The following is a 21,695-nucleotide window of genomic DNA, read 5'->3' as shown; positions in this document are numbered from 1 at the left end:
GCAGGTAAAGTACTGATTTATTTGTGTTCACTGAAACTTGATGCATCTAACAAGTTATTTCCAGGAACAGGTGACCTCAATCAATATTGGCTGGATTGAAAGTTTCAAAGAAAAGGAAAGAAGAGTATAGAACTTTAGTGCTTTCAGGATTATAAAAGATCACTTCTGCTCCATCACATGGAGAGGAAATTAAGAAAAAGCAGCTCTAGCACCAAAAACAGATTAAGACATCTTAAACAAAAAGACTCAGACCTATGTCCAAGATCTACCCACCCCTATTTTATAGTGACCTCAACTTAGTTGCCATTAGGTTAACAAAGCATATGAATAATGAAGCAAGTATATACATTAGTTAAGTATTCATACTTGAAAACTATGTCCAAGAAAGAACTTTGGGTGTAGACTTCTGTGTAGTTTCTGGCACATGGATTGACAGATAGATTAAAAGTCTAATTTGACTTTTAGGAAATTTTATTGCCAACAAATTTGGTCTGGTCTCCTATAGCTATGAAATGATCATCAGGCTCTCAAAACATTATCATAAAACAGGTATGAAAGCTGTTCAGCTACCAATAACTACTTCAGAAGTTGTCAGGATGATAAAAGAGGCTCACAGTGGAGTCAATGGCCTTTGAGAACAATGGGTAATAATGTCCCAGTGAACTCACATGCCCAGATCTGTTCTTTACAATGCCTATCCATCATGGCTATGGCTGGGTTTATTCTTTCTTAAGAAAGAAAGGTTTTCTATGTATTTCAACTATTGTGTATTTTATGTTAGGAGTAGGTAGGTTTTCATTCAATCTGTGGGTCACCAGTTGACAAAACATATGTGAACCTAGTGGAGAAAACTTTGTATTACCAGATATATGAGGATGAGCATACACATTTTGTGGGTAAAGTGGTAGACTACAGCAGAGATGACCAAGTAGCTACAGAAACTAGGGCCTCCTCTTCTATAATAGAGAAGCATCGTTGGAAAGTAACTACTGAGTCAGGGACATCACTTAACAACATCTTACCTCTATTTCCAGCTAGGTGTGACTATATAATCAGTTCTCACTGTTGGTACGTAAAATGATGTATCTCTTCATATCTGAGTTGGTTAAAACTCACCTGTACCTTCTCCAATCTCCTGTTGCAATTTCTGGACACAGATAACTACAAAACTCTTAAAGATGGTGGGTCCCCTAAATGCAAGAAGCCTAGATCCTTGAATCACTGCACTGGGTGTAACTCCTATCAACCAAGAATTCCAATATGAATTATTTGGTAAATTTATTAGTGCTCTTAAGTTTGCTTTATAGCTTTATATAAAGCCTCAGGGAGCAGAGTTAGCCCAACTACAACATCTCCAAATTAAAAAAAAAAAAAAAAAGAGAGAGAGAGAGAAATAGAAAACAGCCTTACAAGTAACAATTCCAAAAAAAGAAAAAAAGAAAAAAAGACACTAATGCTTAAATATATAACCAATACACTGAGATCGGGAGATTAATTTAGAACAAATTTCTTTCAAAATTAATTTTAATGTGACTAAGATCCATAAAGAATCTATAGAAGAGAAAAACTATGAAACAAATCAGGCAGAAATAAAAAAACAACAAGTGAGAAATTAAAAAAAAATGAATAGCAAAAACTAGTGAAGATAAAGATAACTTAATAGATGAGGTAAACTTAACTAGGTATAGTCAGAGTGAAAAATTCATAACCTAGAAATCAATGCTAAAGTTGATATTAAATGTTAAATAGTTTAAAAATCACAAAGATGACAATATTGAAAGTCTCTAACAAATATCTAATATATATTCTAGAAATAGAGAACAGAAAAAAATAATGCACACACACACTTTCTTAATTTAAAAAAATGCAAAGCATGAGGCACCTGGGTGGCTCAGTCGGTTGAGCATCTGACTTCGGCTCAGGTCTTGATCTCACGGCTCATGAGTTTAAGCCCTGCATCTGGCTTTATGTTGATAGCTCAGAGCCTGGAGCCTGCTTCAGATTCTATGTGTGTCTCTCTCTCTGCCCCTAACCTGCTCACACTCTGCCCCTCCCTCACTCTCAAAAAAAAAAAAAAATTAAAAAATATTTTTAAAAAAACGCAAAGCAGGAAAAAATAAATGCACACCAGTTATACCATAATGTAACTGAAAACCAAATATATGGAACCTATAACCTCCCAAGTAATAAGAATTAGTCAGAAGAACATTAGCAGCTACAATTTCAATAGATTCTCATGGACAGGGAAATAATATTTTCAGAATGTTAAGGAAGTATAATAGTTACCTAGTATTCTGTATGCAAGTAAATAATCTTTGAAAAAGGAGGTTAAAATAAAGCTATTTTTAAATATACACTAAATGAAGAGTTTAAACACTTATAGTACCTTGCCAAAAGATTAGAAATATACTTCAGCAAATAGCATAATGAACCCAGGTGACAGGAGATAATAAAGAAAAAATTAGCAAGTATAAAAACTTAATATATCTTGATGTATCTAAGGGGTGACTTTATAAACCGATTAATTCTATTTCTTTAAAAGGTAGAACTAAATTTCAAGATTGTTAGCAATTTTAGTGGATGGCATAGTATACTATGTTTGAAAAGTGAATAGAGATACTAAATAATTTTATCTTTTTTTTAAATTTTTTAAAATGTTTATTTATTTTTGAGAGAGAGAGTGAGACAGAGCATGAGTTGGGGAGGGCCACAGAGAGGGAGACACAGAATCAGAAGCAGGTTCCTGGCTCTGAGCTGTCAGCACAGAGCCCGATGCAGGGCTCGAACCAGAAACCATGAGAACATGACCTGAGCCAAAGTCGGACGCCCAACTGACTGAAACACCCAGGTTCCCCAATATCTTATTTTAAATATATGTATTAAGAAAGGATTTTTTAAAATTAAGGATAGCCCCTATAGAAATAGGAGTTTTAACATTCAAGTCAGCAGAGAGTAAAATAGTTACTAAATTTGAAGTTAAAATTTAGTTAAAATCACATACTAAAAATGATCATTTCAAGCCAGCTTATGTTTTAACCTATTTTTAAAATTGTGACAAAGAACAAAATATAATTATTTAACTTTACTCTATCTTTCTTGGAAAGAATACCTTCTATTTTTAGACTCCTTGGAGCCTCTTGATTTCATATTCTTCTCAAGCTGGGTGAAAGTCAGGAATTGCTTCATGAAAAAGCAGCTTTATTTGGAATTGAAGGTTATATTGTAAGAGTTTATATTTAGTTTTGAAAACCTTTAGAAAGTGAAGATACTATTTGGGCCAATAAGTATGCCCTTTTTTTTCTGATCCCAATCTCAACTTTTAGCTTTCCATCATATCCTCAAACCCCCTTATTTAATGTCAGCAAATCCTCATGTCTCAAAATTTCATTATGCTCTCTGCTTCCACAATCATCTCTGATAACATGATTAGACAGAAGATCATAAACACAGAGCATAAATGTTTCTGAACTGCAGCAGAGGACAGAGCCATGAGGCCTTAATAACAACACTCTTCAGGAGATCAAATCAATAGCTATGTCACCAAAGGCCATGTATATCCCATTCATTCAGTGAACAGTAATGCAATGGTCTGAGAACTGCCAGAATCCTTTCCTCCTGAATTTTAAAGCAGCACTAGAGAAAAATATATAAGTAAAAGCATATATGTAGAAAGAGGAAGAGTGTTTAAAAAAATTCTCAGTGTTTCAGAACTTTTATTTCCATAGTCAAGTGTTATTTGTTAAATCACATCATGTGATACTTAAAGGCTGGAAGAATATATCCTTGCCGTGTGTTTGTACATACATAAGCGTAAAAGCCCGAACTCTATTATCTCTAAGTACAAGTGCCACTGTCTTAATGAGATTTGTTTTAAATTAATATCCAAGAGGAATTTATTAGAAATTCATATCACTTCAAAATTCACTACTGAACAAAAATTGCATTCAATTTTTCATGTTAATTGTTTCCAATTATTTCTTCCATAGTGTTAAGATATTCTTAGATATATGCAGTGAAAGACTATTTGATGTAAATTAATGCTTCATGAATCAACATTATTTTTTATTCAAATTCTTTGTGGAATAAATTAAGACAATTAAAAAAATAAAATATGTAACACCACTATGCCTAAGTATGATAGTTTTAATTATAAACCTGTGAGATAAAATTAAAATAGTTATGAAAAATAAGTTGAGATTTGTGCCGAGAATAAAATACTGCTTACTATATATAACAGAATAACCTAAATGACTGTTTGGTTTTAAATTTTAGCATATCTGCATAATATAATATTTATGTCTATTTAAACCTGATTGATAGCAAGAATAAAAGAACCTCTCCCCTTTACGCACCTAGCATTTGGATCTAGATATGCCTTAACAATATTACAGAGAAATGAATCACATGTTCAAATATTGAGTAGTATAACTTTTAGGATAAAATATAATGATGAGTTATTTAAATGCAAATAAATACACATCATTCATAAATAATTGATAGTATGAGTAAACACAGATTAATTCTGTTTTAAACCAGCTTACCGTGTTTTTGTTATATAGCAGACCAAGAGTTCTCAAATCTATTCAAGTAAATTATCAGAATCCCTAAAACCTCATTATAATTTTTCCTGTTTATCGTATCTAACAGCAAAGTTCAGGTAAGCCTATAAATTTTTCCATCATTATCAGTATCCTGAATTTCAGAATAGATATGTAGATACTGTCCTAACTGTGTTCATATCAGATTCCAAAATATAAACACAGGAAAAAAAGCCCTAATGAATGATCAATAATAACTTAGGGCTCCTCTGCACTGGTGGACAGGCAGGAAAAGTTAAATCAGGATTAAGGGTATAGATGCCTGGAATGAGGAAATCAAAGAGAAACAGAAAGAAAGAGAAAACTGAGGAATGGGAGAAGGAACAAAGTAGGGAGGAAAAACACAAAGACCAGACTTAAAAATATTTAGGTTTTAGTTCTTAGTCTGGTATTAGTTACTGAGTGGCCCTGGGGAATAAAACTCTGTTCTCAGTAATTTAGCATCTTGATTTATAAATGAGGGATAAAGATATTTTTAGAGATTTCCAGATCTAAAGCAACCAGATCTACTGTAACCCTCCTTGAATAAAACTTCCCTATTTCACAGAAATGAGAAGACACAGAGCACTCCATAGGTATACCACTAGTGTCCACCTTTAACTATCAGCAGAGCTTGGTTCTCAATGCTATGGCCATTCATAGCAATAAATTTCTTACCCTTAATTACACACATGCTTTTAAAATACTCTTTTATCTGACAGCCCTGTGAAACAGACACATAAATAATTCTTATAAATAAGGAAGATGAAAATAAACAGAGACAGGGGAGGGAAGGAAGGAAGGAGGGAGAGAGGGAGGAACGGGATGACTCAGAAGGCAGAGCCAGAAACCACAGAATGAAACTAAGTACCACAGAGAACCAATCCCAGGGAGCAGAACTGGGCTCCAATCAAAGAACATTCATTACCCTCCCTTATTATAAGAGATCTTGACAACATCCAGCTGTATCTCAGAATCACAATGGACCAGTAACTGCTGTGTTCCCAGCCTTTAGGAACGGGAAAATCTTTTACAATTATCCTGTCCCTATCCCATGTGTTCTGTGTAAGGAACGATAACTTATCTTTTTAGTTCTTATTTCTCCAGATCAAGAGGAACTTGAGCTATGAAGCTTCATTTACGTCTGGAGCTGGTTTTAACAGTGCTCTTCTGGACTTCAACATGATGCCATAATGGAATAAATGTTTGGGAGAATGTGGGTTGTGTACATGAAGGAGAGACACTAATCTTGAGAATCCAGAGAGTGGACTGTGATATACTGTCACATTGCCAGCTCCCTATAAACATATTTCCAGGTATTCACCCCCTTATGTACCACCCCCTGATATACCCACTCTTTACCTGCCCATGTGAAAAATTCCCTCTTAAGGTAGCCACCATACTGTAAAATATCTTAAACTAGATTCTTAAATGATGGGACAACATATGGAAAGGAACTCTGGAAGATAAGAGGTTGTCTTAGACGTTCCAGCTCTGGTCAACCTCAACAGCTGAATTTAGCTGCACTGCTGACCTCTGCTTAACCTACAGCAAAAGAATTATCCTGTTGAGGCCTGAGAAATCATAAATCAGTGTGGTTTTGAGCTAATACATTTTGGATTGTTTTATCTCTCAGTAACAATAGATAACGAAAACATAAGCCTTATCAGTATTTATCTCTACCAACCTACCAAAAGTGATTAACAGATAAATACTCAAAAATGTTAATAGCTCAAATTAATTGTGTGTGTATATATGTATGTATGTACACACACACACACACACATATATATGTATACACACACATACATATACATTATATATGTGACCATATACTTCCTTGAGCTATGGTTTTATTCATATAAGTTCCAATTAATTTACCATTTAGTTTACATGTAATTCAAAGATTAGGTTGTGAAATAAGTTGTTGACAGATGGCAATAGAATCTGATAAAAATTATTATCAAAGAAAATAAAAGGGCAATTCAATGCATCAAAACAGACACTTATATAAATACTCTAAAATGGAGACTGGTGGTAGTACAAGACACCTCTCTCTAAAAATGAAGTCTCTGCATCCACTCTGACTTCCCCTGTGTTCTTAAATAGCAATTTATTGTATTTAATTGGAACAAGCATACGTGCATGTTTTTAATATTTCTCTATATACTTTATCATGAGTTGATTACAACCAGTACTTTATTTATGGATAAGGCAACTGTGATTTCAAAGTTAATAAGCCATGGATTTAGAATTCAAACTTAATTCTTCCAATTCCTGCCATCCACTACAAGATGATGAACATTGTACTATACCCACTCTCTTGCATGTCCACAATCAAATAAATTAAAATAAAGATAACAAGCTATAAAAATAGATGAGTCTAGCAGTAGCTCTACATAAGCTGATAATGATTATCATTTGTCCAAAATCATCCTTATCTAACAACTGGAAGAGTTTAAGGTATATAAATAAGAATGAAATTCACAGAGCAAACATATTAACCAAAAAAAAAAATCTAGCCATCAATAATTGACACTACCTTTTATTCTGTGATTAATGCCACAAAAATACAAATATTTAATGAAAGCTAATCACATAAATCCTGGGAATTATTCTTCACGTGTTTTAAAATCTTTATTATTTTTACCAATGAATGACTAGTTTCTACCTAATTTAAAATGTGGTAAAACTACATGATTAGTATCAGTATCTTCAGCACTTATTATCCTCTTAATCCCACTAATTATTCATCTATATTAATCTTTCTTTAGTTTATTTTCCAACATATAGAAATGTTTATAAAATTCCTTCAAAGAATCATTTCTGACTATTCCATTGTAAATCCTTGTTATGGGTAAATAAAAATTTGGAATTAAATCTATATTGATAAACTTCAATGAAACATCTTTTAATAATTAAATAGTGGAGGAAACCTGGTTCATGCTTTATAAAAAATATACCACAGATTCTATACAAATATTTTTAAACAACCAAATAAAATCATTAGAACTGACTAGAGTTAGTGAACTTTTGAACATTCAAGAACCCAAGTGTTTTATAAATAGATAAAACCTTTAAAAATACACACATGGAGTGCCTGGGTGGCTCAGTCAGTTATGCGTCTGACTTAGGCTCAGGTCATGATCTCTAGGTTTGTGAGTTTGAGCCCGGTGTCGGGCTCTGTGCTGACAGCTCATAGCCTGGAGCCTGCTTCAGATTCTGTGTCTCCTTCTCTCTCTGCCCCTCCCCTGCTAACAGTTTGTCTCTCTCTGTCTCTCAATAATAAAGAAGGTTAAAAAAATTTTTTAAAAAACACATATATTTCCCATGACCCTTACATGCATACAAGTATGTTTTTTCTTATTATCATCCTTTTTAAAGAACGTGAATATACCACAAAAAAAGAAATCACTAAATTTAATATGGTACTACAGAAAAGAAACTTATAAATCACCTACCATCAAGAGGGAAATATCTGCACTATGTTAATACTTGTCTACAATAATTTTATTTCTATATTTATATTTTAATTATAAAATCTTAATCCAAACACAATTGATATATATTATCTTCATGTAAAAATTGTTAATGTATAAATATATTAGATTAATAAGCCCTTACAAAATGATTCATATATAAAGAAAAAAAATGTTCTACCTTGAAAATTACAGGTATTTTATTATCATAACAATGTGAAAGGTATGGCTTTAACTTAATTACCCTTGTGTTGTGTTAATATTTCCTGACAGATCTTACAGAAATATTATTATTACAACTAAAAGGTAATTTGTTATATGGTGGAAAACTGTATTTAATAGATAAATTAAGCTCTAGTATAGTCACTACTCAATCACCAAACACAACACCTGCATAAACTATCCTATATGTTTTTGTAACATATATGTGAATTTATCACTTATTTAAATATAAGTTCATTTTCTCTATGTACTATACAATTACTATCAGTAAACATGAGAGAATAATTTTTAAACTATCTTTAAATGCCACATTCTCTATAGGTCATCATTGAGCAAATGTTGAAAGTTGAGCAAATGTTCATTTTGAATCCCTTTTGGTTTTTGTTGCTGCTATTAATGTTGCTTTCCTTTATAAAAATTTGGTGAATACAGCCATTCATATAGTTTAACTGGTTTACCGAATTCAGTATGGAGCAACACTTGTCATGGTATACAATTTATTTTATATTTTCATATATCCTCTCCAGGAGGAAAAGTAGTAAGAAACTATCTTATAGTTAATAATTTCTTGCATAATTAATTCTACCAGTAATAGCATTTAAAAATTTATCACTTGAAAATAAATGTATAATAAATTTACCCTTTTAAAAACATTATTTAAATGCATGATAAATTATTTGAATGCATCTTTCTTACCGTGACAAGAACCTTCAATTTCTTCATATCCTGTACTGCAGATACACCTTCCAAGAGGAACCAGCCAATCTCCATCAGCTCCACAATATAGTTTAGGAGTGTCACGCTCTTCTGCACTCTTCACACAAGAGCCCCTTACTTCAACCAAAGAAGAAGAATCAACCCTTGGGATGGTGTCAGGAAACATAGCCAAGTTACGAACAGTGAAGGGGCATTTTTTGTAGAAAACACGGACAGAGACCAAGGCAATGCATGCCCCAATATCTTGAAAAGCCAAATAAAATCCTTTCCTTTCTATAGGACCCACCTCACGAATTTCCGTGTTTAGCTTCAGGATACGATCACCCAAATCCATCTGGGTAAAACTTTCATCAGCAGCGATTGTGTCAATCTTTGTATACTGGCTTGGCTTGAATTTAATTCCATGGGACTCATCTGATTCCACATAATACAGATTAAATGTTTCTTTGCAAGTCCCCAAAACCCATGGGATGCTGTTACAATCCCTTAATGTAAACTTCATTTCCACATAAATTTTCTGAGCTGCGTCGCGGGAGATCCAGTTTGTACGAAGCCAGTTGTTTTGGTTTGGTTCCATTACATTGCATACCTGGTACGTGTGAATGGGCCTGTTGTGTTCATCCATTTCAGTGATGGCATCCCACTGCAAGAAGGAAAAAAAAAATTAAGTGATTATAAAACCACAGTGGTTAAGCAGATATGATTACTTCTGATATTTTCAGTTTTAGCAAAGAAACATGAATAAAAAGGATACAAATGAAGCTATTCAAACCAATAATGCAGCAGGATTTTAACCATGAACCTCTGGTTAAGAATGTAGGTTCTGAAGGGTGCCTGGCTGGCTCAGTCAGTTGAGCGTCCAACTTCAGCTCAGGTCATGATCCCATGGGTGGTGAATTCAAGCCCCACTGGTGGCTGGTGAATTCAGAGCCTGGAGCCTGCTTTGGATTTTGTGTCTCCCTCTCTCTCTGCCCCTCCCCCACTCATGCTCTGTTTCAGTCTCAAAAATAAATACACTTTGTTGATCCTTTTTTAAAAAATTAATAAAAATCTCTAAGTATCTTGAAGTAAGTTGGCATCGTCCGCATTTACACATATAATATTGATAATTGCACATTATAAATTTAGATTGTAATTGTATTTTATTTGTATAGAAACAGTGATAACTTTCAATAGATTAAAAACAAACCATTCTGTTAATTTTATAGCCTTTTTGGAAAAACATGCTAGTTATCATAATTTCTCATTTCTATTAATATATACTGGAAATAATAAACTATTTTCTATCGTGAATAAGTATTTTATTTCTTAATACCAGACTTCAGTGATTTATAATATGATTATTTGACACATTCTGTTTGCAGTTTCTTACTCTAATTGGCAGTAGAGAGTCACTTAATCAAGATTCGTTGAATTTCAATTAGTAGTTTCTAACAGATTGACTACTTTCTTCAGTCTACAGGATAGTTATGACACTTAAATGTCTTCAATATCTACTGTACATTTCCATGAAAAAAGAATTATATTCTCGAGCAAACTTAAAAATAATCTGTATCTGAAATTTCATTTACAAGTTGCTAGCTTTAAATTGAGAGGATACTATCCAGAAAAAACAATAAGTTCCTTTGGAACTGTGGATATAATTTTGCAAAACACCCCTGATAAACGTAGGAGTGATCCAATAATCTCATAAAGATACATGCAATTACTCATCTAAATGTTTTTCATCCTAGCAATCATGGGTCTTATGTAATTCTTACATTTGAATTTAAGGCAAACCAGCATTATCATAGCTCATTTTTAAAAAATATTTATTTTTTTTGTAGTCTGCAAGTGGGGGAGGGGTAGAAAGAGGGGGACAGAGGATCTCAAGTGGGCTCTGCAGTGACTGGCTGACAGCAGCAAGCCTGATGTGGTGCTTGAACTCATGAACCATGAGATCATGACCTGAGCCAAAGTCAGATACTCAACCGACTGAGACATCCAGGTGCCCCTGTTATAGCTTATTGAATAAGCAAAGTAACCATTTTGAATATAAGCAGTGAAGCAAGATGCAAATAATAAAATTTGTGAAATATCAAAAGAAGTATCTAAAACTCCAAGCATTTCACCCATTGGAGAGCCTCTGAGGGTACTCAACAAATGATTATTCTTATTTTAGATAGTTTCTAATAAGAGCTGATTTTGTTTCTCAGGAAATGCATGTCTATACCGCATCCTGAACTTTTCCATATAGAATGACAGGGCTATATTCTCAATGAATTCTGTTTAAATAATTACGTCTTAAAACCTTCACACTGTATCTCTTCATATTAATAAAAAGTGTTAATCATGGTCATCACAACTACTCCTAAAATATGAAATTTAACTAAAATGTCAAAAATTGCCTCTTGTGACAAAAATAAATTCTGAAATCATTTTATATCTTTATTTAAAATGTGTTGGGTGTGGGGGAAATACTTAGATGGAAAGAAAGGTCAAGAATGAGAAGAATGTAACATACATTCACTGAATTAAAACTGAGCTGAACCAAGGGATAAGGAAAGGACAAAATATACATGGATAATGAGAAACGTGGTTCTTCTCAAAGACACTGCATAAAGATTCTTAAAATGGTACCTCATTTTCTTGGCTAAATTTGTGATATTTGATGGTCATTAGTGTTTTTTCTTTCTTTTATTAAAAAAAAGTCAGAATTAGATTTGAGTACTGAAATAGTTAGAACAGATCAATTGCTAAATTCTATCTTATCTAAAACATTCAAAGTAATTGAAATTAGATATTTAAATCTGAATCTAACTAAAACTAGAATATAAATTCAATATTGGTATACCTAAAAGATTATGAAGTTTACCAGAAAATATAACCATTAGCAGATATAGAAATGGTATGACAATTTAATCATAATATAGCCTTCAGAAATACTGCATTTACACATAATTATATTTGCATTTATGTAGTTACATAATCTTTTTGTCATAATTTTCAAGTCTTAAGTAAGACCTCTAAAACTGTGGGGCCCATAGTAAGAATGGTAGTATGAGGGCTCATATAGCATGCATCTAAATATGTTAAAATGATAAATCATTCTTTAAATCATATCAAATTCTAAGTATATTCTCTTTGCCTACATTGCAAAGATACCTTCATAAAAACATGGAAGGCCAAGTTCAAATTTAAAATACTTGGCTTTTGAAAAAACTAACTTTTGGGATTACATCAAAATAAAAAGCTTCTGGACAGCAAAGGAAACAACCAACAAAACTAAAAGACAACCTACTGAATAGGAGAAGATATTTACAAATGACATATCCAATAAAGGGTTAGTATCCAAAATACATAAAAAAAAGTATACATCTCAACATCAGAAAGCAAACAAACAAATAATCCAGTTAAAAATGGGCAGAAGACATGAACAGACATTTCTCCAAAGAAGACATACACATGGCCAACAGACACATGCTCAAGATCACTCATCATGAGGGGAATGCAAATCAAAACTACAATAAGCTATCACCTCACATGTGTCAGAATGGCTAAAGTCAAAAACACAAGAAACAAGTGTTGGTGAGGAGGTGGAGAAAAGGGAAACCCTTGTGCACTACTGGTGGGAATGCAAACTGGTGCAGCTGCTGTGGAAAACAGTAAGAAAGTTCCTCAAAAAGTTAAAAATAGGGACGACTGGGTGGCTCAGTCGGTCAAGCATTCGACTCTTCGGCTCAGGTCATGATCTCACAGTTCATGAGTCGAGTCCCGTGCTGCCAGCATGGAGCCTGCTTGGGCTTCTCTCTCTCCCTCTCTTTCTCTTTCTCTCTCTCTCTCTCTCTCTCTCTCTCTCTCTCTCTCTCTGCCCCTCACCTGAGTGTATGCATGCATGCACAAGTGCTCTCCCTCTCTCTCTCAAAATAAATAAATAAATTTAAAAAAATAATAATAATAAATAAAAATAAAACTACTCTGTGACCCAGTAATTGCTCTACTGGGTATTTACCCTAAGAATTTGAAAACACTAATTCGAAGGATTATATGCATCCCTATTCATTATTTTTTTCAAATGTTTATTTTTGAGAGAGAGAGAGAGAGAGAGAGAGAGAGAGAGAGACAGAGACAGAGCATGAGCGGGGGAGGGGCAGAGAGGGAGACACAGAATCCAAAGAACGTTCCAGGCTCTGAGCTGTCAGCACAGAGCCCAATGAGGGGGCTCGAACCCACTAGCTGTGAGATCATGACCTGAGCTAAAGTCAGACACTTAACTGAGCCATCCAGATGCCCCCTGCATCCCTATGCATTATTTACAACAGCCAAACTAAGGAAGCAGACCAAATGCCCATCTATAGCTAAATGGATAAAGAAGATATGGTATATACAATGAAATATTCAGCCATAAAAAATAATGAAATCTTGCCATTGGCAACACAGGGATGGATGTATAAGGTATAATGCTAATTGAAATAGGCACGTCAGAGAAAGAAAAATGCCATATTCCACTCATATGTGGAATTTAACAAAACAAATGAACAAAAAGGGGGTAGGGGGAAAAAGACAAATCAAAAAGCGAACTCTTAACTGATGGTTATCAGAGGGGAGATTGGTAGGGTGATGGATGAAATAGTTGATGGAGATCAAGAGTAAACTTAATCTTGATGAGCACTGAGAAATACACGGAACTATGAAATCATTACTGTACACTTGAAAGTAATATAACATTGTATGTTATCTACACTGGTATCTCTCCATAGAGAGACGGCCCTTAACTTTAACCAATCCCACTTCTAATTCCTTCCCTGACTCTAGCTCTTTCCCATACCATGAAAGTCTTCACATATGCACATATAGACAGCATCCCAGCCCTCAAGTCCAAGCTGTGCCCCTCTCCTGTTACAAAAAGCTGCCAATTTTGGTCTTCCAATCAACTCAGGTTGAATATACCAGTGGCACAATATACCCACTGGAGGATGGACCCCAACAAGAAGTCATTAAGTTCTTTAAAAGAACTTAGATCCTGATGAGGGAGCATAAGGCCAGCTGACAGGCTGCAAACATGCCCCTCACCCCAGAGAGGATATGTGTGATATTCCTCAAGCACTCCTGGCTGCCCAAAAACAAAGGAAAGGGGCAAAATAAATGGTTATCTGACTCTCTCTCTCTCTGTCCCTCTAATAGATGTGGGGGCTTCTCGCTCATTCGTTTCCTGGTTAATGGGTCTAATGGGAGCCACCTGTGGTTAGTCTACCTCAGGACAGGGACTTTAAGGAATATTACCAAGCAGAACAGCTACTGAAACTCCCTTTGTTTCGGGAAAATTCTGTCTTCTCTGGTCTGACATGGACTGTACATTCCCACTTGTTGGTGGAAAGGAATACAAATATGGTGTCAGCTCCTGCCTGAGCTGAGGAGATGTAAGACTGGGAACCTTCTTTCTCACCTCCTGGTGGCATCTCACCTCTTCTGCCTCCTACTGTTTCTGCATCACCTAGGGTGTGGCCTACATAACTGATTCTATACCATCCTCTGCCTCCTCATTGGTTCCTCCTCCCATCCTCTGTGTCAAGGAGGGAAGAGCACCCACTTGGACTGCCCATTTCAGATTTCCCCACCGGGATCCCAGGTAAGAACTGACCATAGGGAACAGATTGTTTTTTAAATGGATGCAGGTGGAACATTTTGGTGTTTAAGCTAATTTAAGTTTGTTGGTCTAAGATAGACCTATCAGCATTAAACATGAAACTCTTATTATTCTTATCCAGGTTTGCTGAAAAGTCAAATAAGCTTGTGCTGTCTCTGTTGCAATTTGTTAGCAAAAAAGGCAACTTAAATGATGGTTAATTCTGTTGCAAAATGTTCATGGGTAATTGTTAAGATACCTTTCAGTCTTTGGTAATCTGAAACTTTAAAGTTTTGCCTTCATGATAATTGGGATTGAACTCGTTGGACATTTAGGCCTTTTCTAAATAGAATGGAGTGCTAAAGCACTGATTGCTAAACATAAGGTTTATCTGCTTTTTGGCCTCTTATTGCAGAGAAACTAAGGATATTTGTGTCTGATTATAAACACGGTTTGTGCTTTATAACTTTCTGAAGTTTTTGGGTTGATGGTGGAGTTCATGGGGTCCAGAGCCGACAGCCAAGAAAGATTCTTGAAGACATCTTTGGTGCAAAAAGGTGATTTAATTAAAGCACAGGGACAGGACCTGTGGGCAGAAAACAGCTGCCCTGGTACCATGATCATAGACTGTGGAGTTGGGGGAGGTAAAGTTCAGGAGAAGTTTCCAATGAGATTTTCATATGCTAAAGAAGACTCACAGGATACTGGAGGCCTAGCTATTGTCAAGCTAAGGTCTTCCCTCTAGCAAAGCATTAGCATTAAGTAAGAAGGGAGTTCCTGCAGAAAAGTTTTACTCTCCCAGCCTCAAGTATTTGTCAATGGGCTGCAGGTTATAAGAAAATTTACTTCTATCTGCCATTTCTTTCTGCCTTTGTTTCCCACATCACTATGAAGGGGTGATCTTTGGGCTCCAGGAAAAGGAGTCTATAGGTTTCTGGAGATTAGGCTATTTGATAGGATTGCCTTTTTCTTGTGATTTACTGATTTACTAAGATATTTGTAAATAGATGGAGACTCAGGACCTGCAGGACTATGATCTCTATCAGTTAACCATTTGTTGTTTCCCCTTCCCTTTGTTTCTGGGCAGCCAGGAATGCCCTAGGAATATCACACATATCCTAACTTGCGGGGGGGGGGTGGGGGGGGGTGGGGGGTGGGAGGGGTGGGGTGGTAGTGTTTGCAGCCTGTCAGGTGGTCTTATGCTCCCTCATCAGATCCTACACTTTCCTTCTGTACCACACTGTAGGGAAGACCCCAGAATTCCTTGCTCAGATGGCTTCAAATCTTCTTTCAAGAAGAATGAATAGCAATTAATATATAAGATTAATCTACATACATACACTTATTAGCAATTGTAACTGTACCACATATGTTCAACGGGTAGAAGTTTTTGCCCCTATTTAAAACAAACACACAATTTATTCTACAGTTGTGAAATATTTAGATGTACACATACCTGGAAATTGTAGAAATTACAAGATGAAAATATGTATCAAACCTGTTACTAATTCTGTTATTTAGTTGGTCAATTCTGTCAGCTGTTTGCTTTTACATAATAGATAACCCAAAATATTATGACTCCTTAATCTCATGCTGTTTGTAAAAATATTTTCATATAGGACTTGAAATACCAATATATAAAACAGTTTACTAATATATAATATAGAAAAGAGCTCAGTACCACAAAAATTAAACCATAAATGCTTCTGCAAAGTAAAGTATCTTGCAAATTCTATCTGTTCTTATGGCCTGGACGAGTAGAACAGAAAGTTTCTCTCTTAATGTTAGTTTTAAAAGCCCTTTCTTTGGATCAAGGAGTAGATGGATAACTTACAAAATGATGAGTGGAAAAGTTTTTTTAACTTGGGAGTATTCATTCTGCTCAGTGAATTTTGGTTAAGCAAGAATCAGTTGTAAACCAAAGGGTTCTCTCTTTTAAAAACTTCAAGGGTATCTTGGATTCACTAATTCCTAGGGGAGACTATTTGTATATTGAATTTATATTTATCAAAGCTTTTTTACAATTTTATTTTTTACAAATGTTTACATTTGTTTCACATCAATCCAGTAAAGCAAAACAAATATTTTCATTTTCATATTACAGATAAGGAACCCAATACCTAGGAATTAGTCCTTGCCCAGTGTCGCATGGACCAAGGACTGAAACTGAAAGGGCAGGCCTAAGCCAGCCAACTCCATCTTGTTCTGTGTCCTTCACCTTGACCACTCATCCTCCCCTTGAGTAATCCCCAGCTCACCTGCCTAACAGGACTCAGACCCTTCCCCAGCCAATCAGCTGAGGCCACAGCCATTACCTCACCAACTGCCCCTAGACCCCAATAAAACCTTTGTCCTTTTGAAACTCGCTCTCTCTCCCTGGTATCTCACTGCTGCGTCGGTGCAGGTAGGGGATTGAGCTTGAGCTAGCTCGAATAAAGGCTCTTTTGCTTTTACACGGACTCGGCTCCCTGGAGGTCTTTGGGGATCACGAATTCTGGGCATAACAGAAACCAAGCTTTCTAATTTTATTTTCCGTATTTTTGTTTTGATGGCATACTTACTGGCCTGGGAGAGACTACCCCTCCCAGGTCTAGCCAATTCTTAGAGACAGCAAAGGGGCCTGGGCCTTTGCATTTGAAATTATGTTCATTTGCATATGAAAGCAACCAAACTAGAGTTTATAGCCCCAGCTACTTTCTTATTTAACTCTGGTTCCAAACTAGTATTTCCCCTGCCCTAAATTATCCCAGAGCTTGATAGATGCCAGGCAACTAGAGAGCACTTCTATAGTCTAAAGCCCGCAGAATTATACTAACCAGCTAATCCTAAACTGTTTACCCTGCCCTACCTTGCCTTTCCCACAGAAAACCCAATAAAGGCTCTGGCTCAGGCTTTTCCCTCACCCCATCTTCTGCCACTTGACCAAAACTTGTCACTTCACCTGTGGCCCTGTGTGGCATGTGGTTACTCCTTTACTGAGTCCGATGAATATAATAAACTTTTTTTTTCCAAGTCTAGTTCTTGTTTCCCCCAGTGGCCACAGGGACTTGACCATACCACCATACCCAACATTAACATTCTTAGAACAAATAGTCATGGATCCTGAGACATACTTCCTGACAACCCTTCAGAGGACAACTGATTCTTAACCAAAAGCTTTCACTGAGCAAGATGAAACTTCAAGTTGCAAAGTTTTTACTATTCATTACATATAATTCATATATCCACTCCTTGATCTAAAAAAAAAGGACTCATAAAATGACCATATGACAAGCTCTCTCTTTTCTATTAATCCAGGCAGTAGGAGCAAATACAATTTGCAAGATATTCTACTCTGCAGGAGCATGTATCAAGGTAATTAAACAAGGATACCATTAGACCAAGGTGGCTCTAATGCTTTTGCAGACTACTTAATCAAACTGAAACCTAAACTATAGTAAATTCCTATAAATGCTCCAAGGTTAAAAAATCAAAACCTATGAACAACAAATCATAAGGAGTCAACCAAGGCTTTCCCAAATAAGGCACACACTTAAGCTACAGGCAATAAATTAATTTCCTCGCTTTCCTTTGACTTCTGCTCTGCTCTATAACAGCCTTTTCCCTAGCTCCTATTAGCAGAATGACCTTTAATCACTTTTGGTTTGACATTGCTTGATTTCAAATTAATGCTTATTCAAATACACATTTAGAAATGCTAATATGCCTCAGTTTATCTTTTAATACATAACTTGAGTTTTGATCTACTATAAATAATATTATCAGTGAATTGTGTTTTTTTAGTGTTTATTTATTTTTGAGAGAGAGAGAGAGAGAGAAGAGGGGAGGGGCAGAGAGACATAGGGAGACACAGGATGTGAAGCGGGCTCTGCCCTGACAGCAGAGAGCCTGATGCGAGCCTCGAACTCTGGAACCGTGAGATCATGACCTGAAGCCACTGATAATTCAACTGAGTCACCCAGGTGCCCTACCAGTGAATTTTTTTTATACCGTAGTATTTTAAGTCTTACATGAAAATATAGAAAACTAAACAACATAAGATGGAGGAGTTAAAATATTTTCAGTTAAGTTCCTATTATGTAAAAGCATATAGTTGACAGAATTAATCAACTTAATTTCAATTGCAGAACTAATGATAGGTTTGATTATTTCATAGTGCAATTTCTACAGGTATAAAGATTATGTACATCTAAATATTTTACACTAGAGAATGTTATGCATGTGCTTGTTTTAAATAGGAGCAGGAACTTTTACACACTGGAAAAACTTAGTAGAGGGTTACATTTACCAAAAGTTTGTGCATACAGCTTAGTGCTTTACAGCACCTAAGAATATTTCTTCACTGATGGATCTCTTGGGCAGCCTCATTTAAAGTGAATGTTTCTTAGAAGTGACAGGAAGTACAAACAGCTATGAACAGTACTTAATCCTTTTATGCCTGAGGTTCTCTAAAAACCTATCCCCACACACACACACAGAATTTTTGTTTCCATGGCAAGCTAAATAAACTAGGCCAAAAAGCTGGATTCCTTTTGGCATAGAAAATTAGAACAAGAAAATTAATTCTTAAAGCAACTAGCAGTCATTGTGGAATCAGATTTCTTTCTTTTTTCAGAGAACAAAATAAAGCAATCAAATAGCCTTCTTTCTAGGCAAGAATATTCAGACAATTTGCTGGCAAATTGACCCAAACATCTAAACTGCTAATGTAAATGTTTCAAATTTATACCTTCTTCTCTCTGAAAAATCTTTGGAATTCATCAGGAATATAAACATTTGTTTCAAAAATAACTGTTAAAATTTTAAAATAAAAGCAGATAGTCTGTTACTCAGCATAGAAAGGGCTGTAAGCTAATTGTAATTTCAAATAGCAGTAGTAAGTCCTGATTACTTACTCAAAAACCACAGTTCAAGAAAACTGGTAGCAAAAGAAGAGAATTACCCTCATACTACCATGCTCACTACTGTATCTCCAGACAGAAAAGGGAGGGGGAAAATCATATCCTAGATACCTTAGGACCCTAACCAGCTTCAGGGCTGGTCTGCTTTTTGGCAAAAAGAAAAACAAATTAGTAAGAAACAAAGTTAAATATGCTGATAGTTGTGACTAGGGAAGGTAGCACTCTAATAACATTGAAGAATGAGATAGCTATAAAAAAATAAATTTGGGGGGCACCTGGGTGGCTCAGTCGGTTAAGCGTCCAACTTTGGCTCGGGTCATGATCTCACGGTTTGTGGATTCGAGCCCCGCATTGGGCTCTGTGCTGACAGCTCAGAGCCTAGAGCCTGCTTCAGATTCTGTGTCTCCCTCTCTCTCTGCCCCTCCCCCTCTCGCTGTCTCTCTCTCTCTCTCTCTCTCTCTCTCTCTCTCTCTCTCTCAGAATAAAATATTAAAAATAATAATAATTTGGGGGGGACACTTGTGTGGCTCAGTCAATTTAGCATCTGACTGTTGATTTCTGCACAGGTCCTGATCTCACGCATCTCTCCTGGGATTGAACCCTGCACTGGGCTCCAGGCTAACAGCCTCTCTGCCACTCCCCGACTGGTGGTTATGTTTTCTAATCTCTCTCTCTCTCTCTCTCTCTCTCTCTCTCTCTCTCTCTGTCAAAATAAATAAGTAAACATTAAAAAAAAAATAATTTGGGTTTCACCTTTACCTGTGCTTCCTCAATGAATAAGTACTTTTTTGTATATATGTGAAATTGTTCTCTTTCTCTCTGCCTTTTAAAAAATCATTTACTATAATACTACTAAACACTCTAGTATAAAATTAATAAGTCTTAAACTTATATCTGCCCCCATTTGTAACACATCCCAGCCATAAGCTAAAAGGGAGATAAATATGTGGTGAAAAATATTTTTTCTTGATTTATTTCTTTAAAATGCAGTTTTGATAAATATATAGACAGAATATATACAAAGAAGTTAGAATATAACAGAAGATTATTTCAAAGACATACAATCCAAAAGAGCAAATGCCTTTTTAGATTAGCTACCATTACATTGCCATTTGATTAATTCATAAATAAATGAGATAGCCTATTATTCAGATTTTTTTCTAAAAGTAAAAAATAATCTAAAGATAGGACAAAGTGAAACAAAGAAACAACAATAAAACCATGATAAATCTAATATTCTCAGTTTCCATGTATAACTTGTTACCAAGTGTTTTATAGTATGTGGCTATAACTAATTATTCCTCAAAATTGAACCAAATTTAAATGAGAAAGGGAAACAAGAGGAGAAAACCTTCAACATCATTCTAAGATTGATAAAAATAGAAGAGCTGAGAATGAAGACAAGCCTTCGTTTGGTGAATCTCTGATTTGTTCCAAACATTCTACCTCTTACCATGCATAATCCAAATAAACTAAAGTTGAACGTACATAGGCATCTCATTATGTAACGTTGTAATGGCTTAATTTTTAAGTCATAAGTATCTAATATTCTCAATCAACGAAAAGCTTGTTAAAGGGGCCTTCTTATTCTAATGTGATATTTTCCTCAGAACCACTTAAATATTCACTTTGAGTCAATATACTGACATAAACTTAGAAAATTAGTGCCCTGAATTCTGCTGCTAGGCATGTAGTTAATAACATAAATCTGTTTTTGCAGCAGAAAAGTGAAGGCTCTGCATTTAAATGATAACTACTTTCAGAGAATAAAACAAGAAGCAAAATGTGTCATGTGCAGATACATTTCTATTTCACTTTGGGCAAACATAAAACTTTTTTATTAGCACTACAAAGATATTTAATAAAAAAAAAGTTCGAACTCAATGGCATGTCTGGAAGACAACTGCTGAGACTAAGTAAGTTTTATAAATAAATTTATTACTTTTGGTGCATTTGTCCTATTAACAGGATCAAAATATTATAGGAAAAAGGATAATTTCCATTAAGAAGGAATAATTCTTCCCATAAAACATTGTCATATGAAGATTAAAACTTCTCAGAGTCTATCTTCTGAATGTCTGAAAGTCTTAATTGTTATAAAAAAGTTGAGATTTTCCCTTAAAAATGAATAACATAGTGTAAATATCATCTTTGAATAGGATTTCTACAAAAAAGATGTAAATATTCATCTTAA

The 21,695-nt window shown here is 35.1% G+C and overlaps 1 protein-coding gene across 7 annotated transcripts in view; it reads right to left on the bottom strand.

The window, feature by feature from the left end:
• EPHA6 (EPH receptor A6) overlaps positions 1 to 21,695 on the bottom strand; it is an 856,998-nt gene that overhangs the window by 674,968 nt on the left and 160,335 nt on the right. For 5 of the 7 annotated variants that reach the window (XM_027077585.2, XM_027077587.2, XM_027077586.2 and 2 more), the window contains one exon: positions 8,975 to 9,638. In XM_027077585.2, the coding sequence (XP_026933386.1) occupies positions 8,975 to 9,638 (664 nt within the window). The remainder of the gene's footprint in view (positions 1 to 8,974; positions 9,639 to 21,695) is intronic. The other 2 variants (XM_053220712.1, XM_053220713.1) reach the window with 1 other exon arrangement.

The sequence above is a fragment of the Acinonyx jubatus genome, chromosome C2, assembly GCF_027475565.1.
Source record: "Acinonyx jubatus isolate Ajub_Pintada_27869175 chromosome C2, VMU_Ajub_asm_v1.0, whole genome shotgun sequence".
In the NCBI taxonomy this organism is placed as follows: domain Eukaryota; kingdom Metazoa; phylum Chordata; class Mammalia; order Carnivora; family Felidae; genus Acinonyx; species Acinonyx jubatus.
This window is presented reverse-complemented; position numbering and strand designations above follow the sequence as displayed.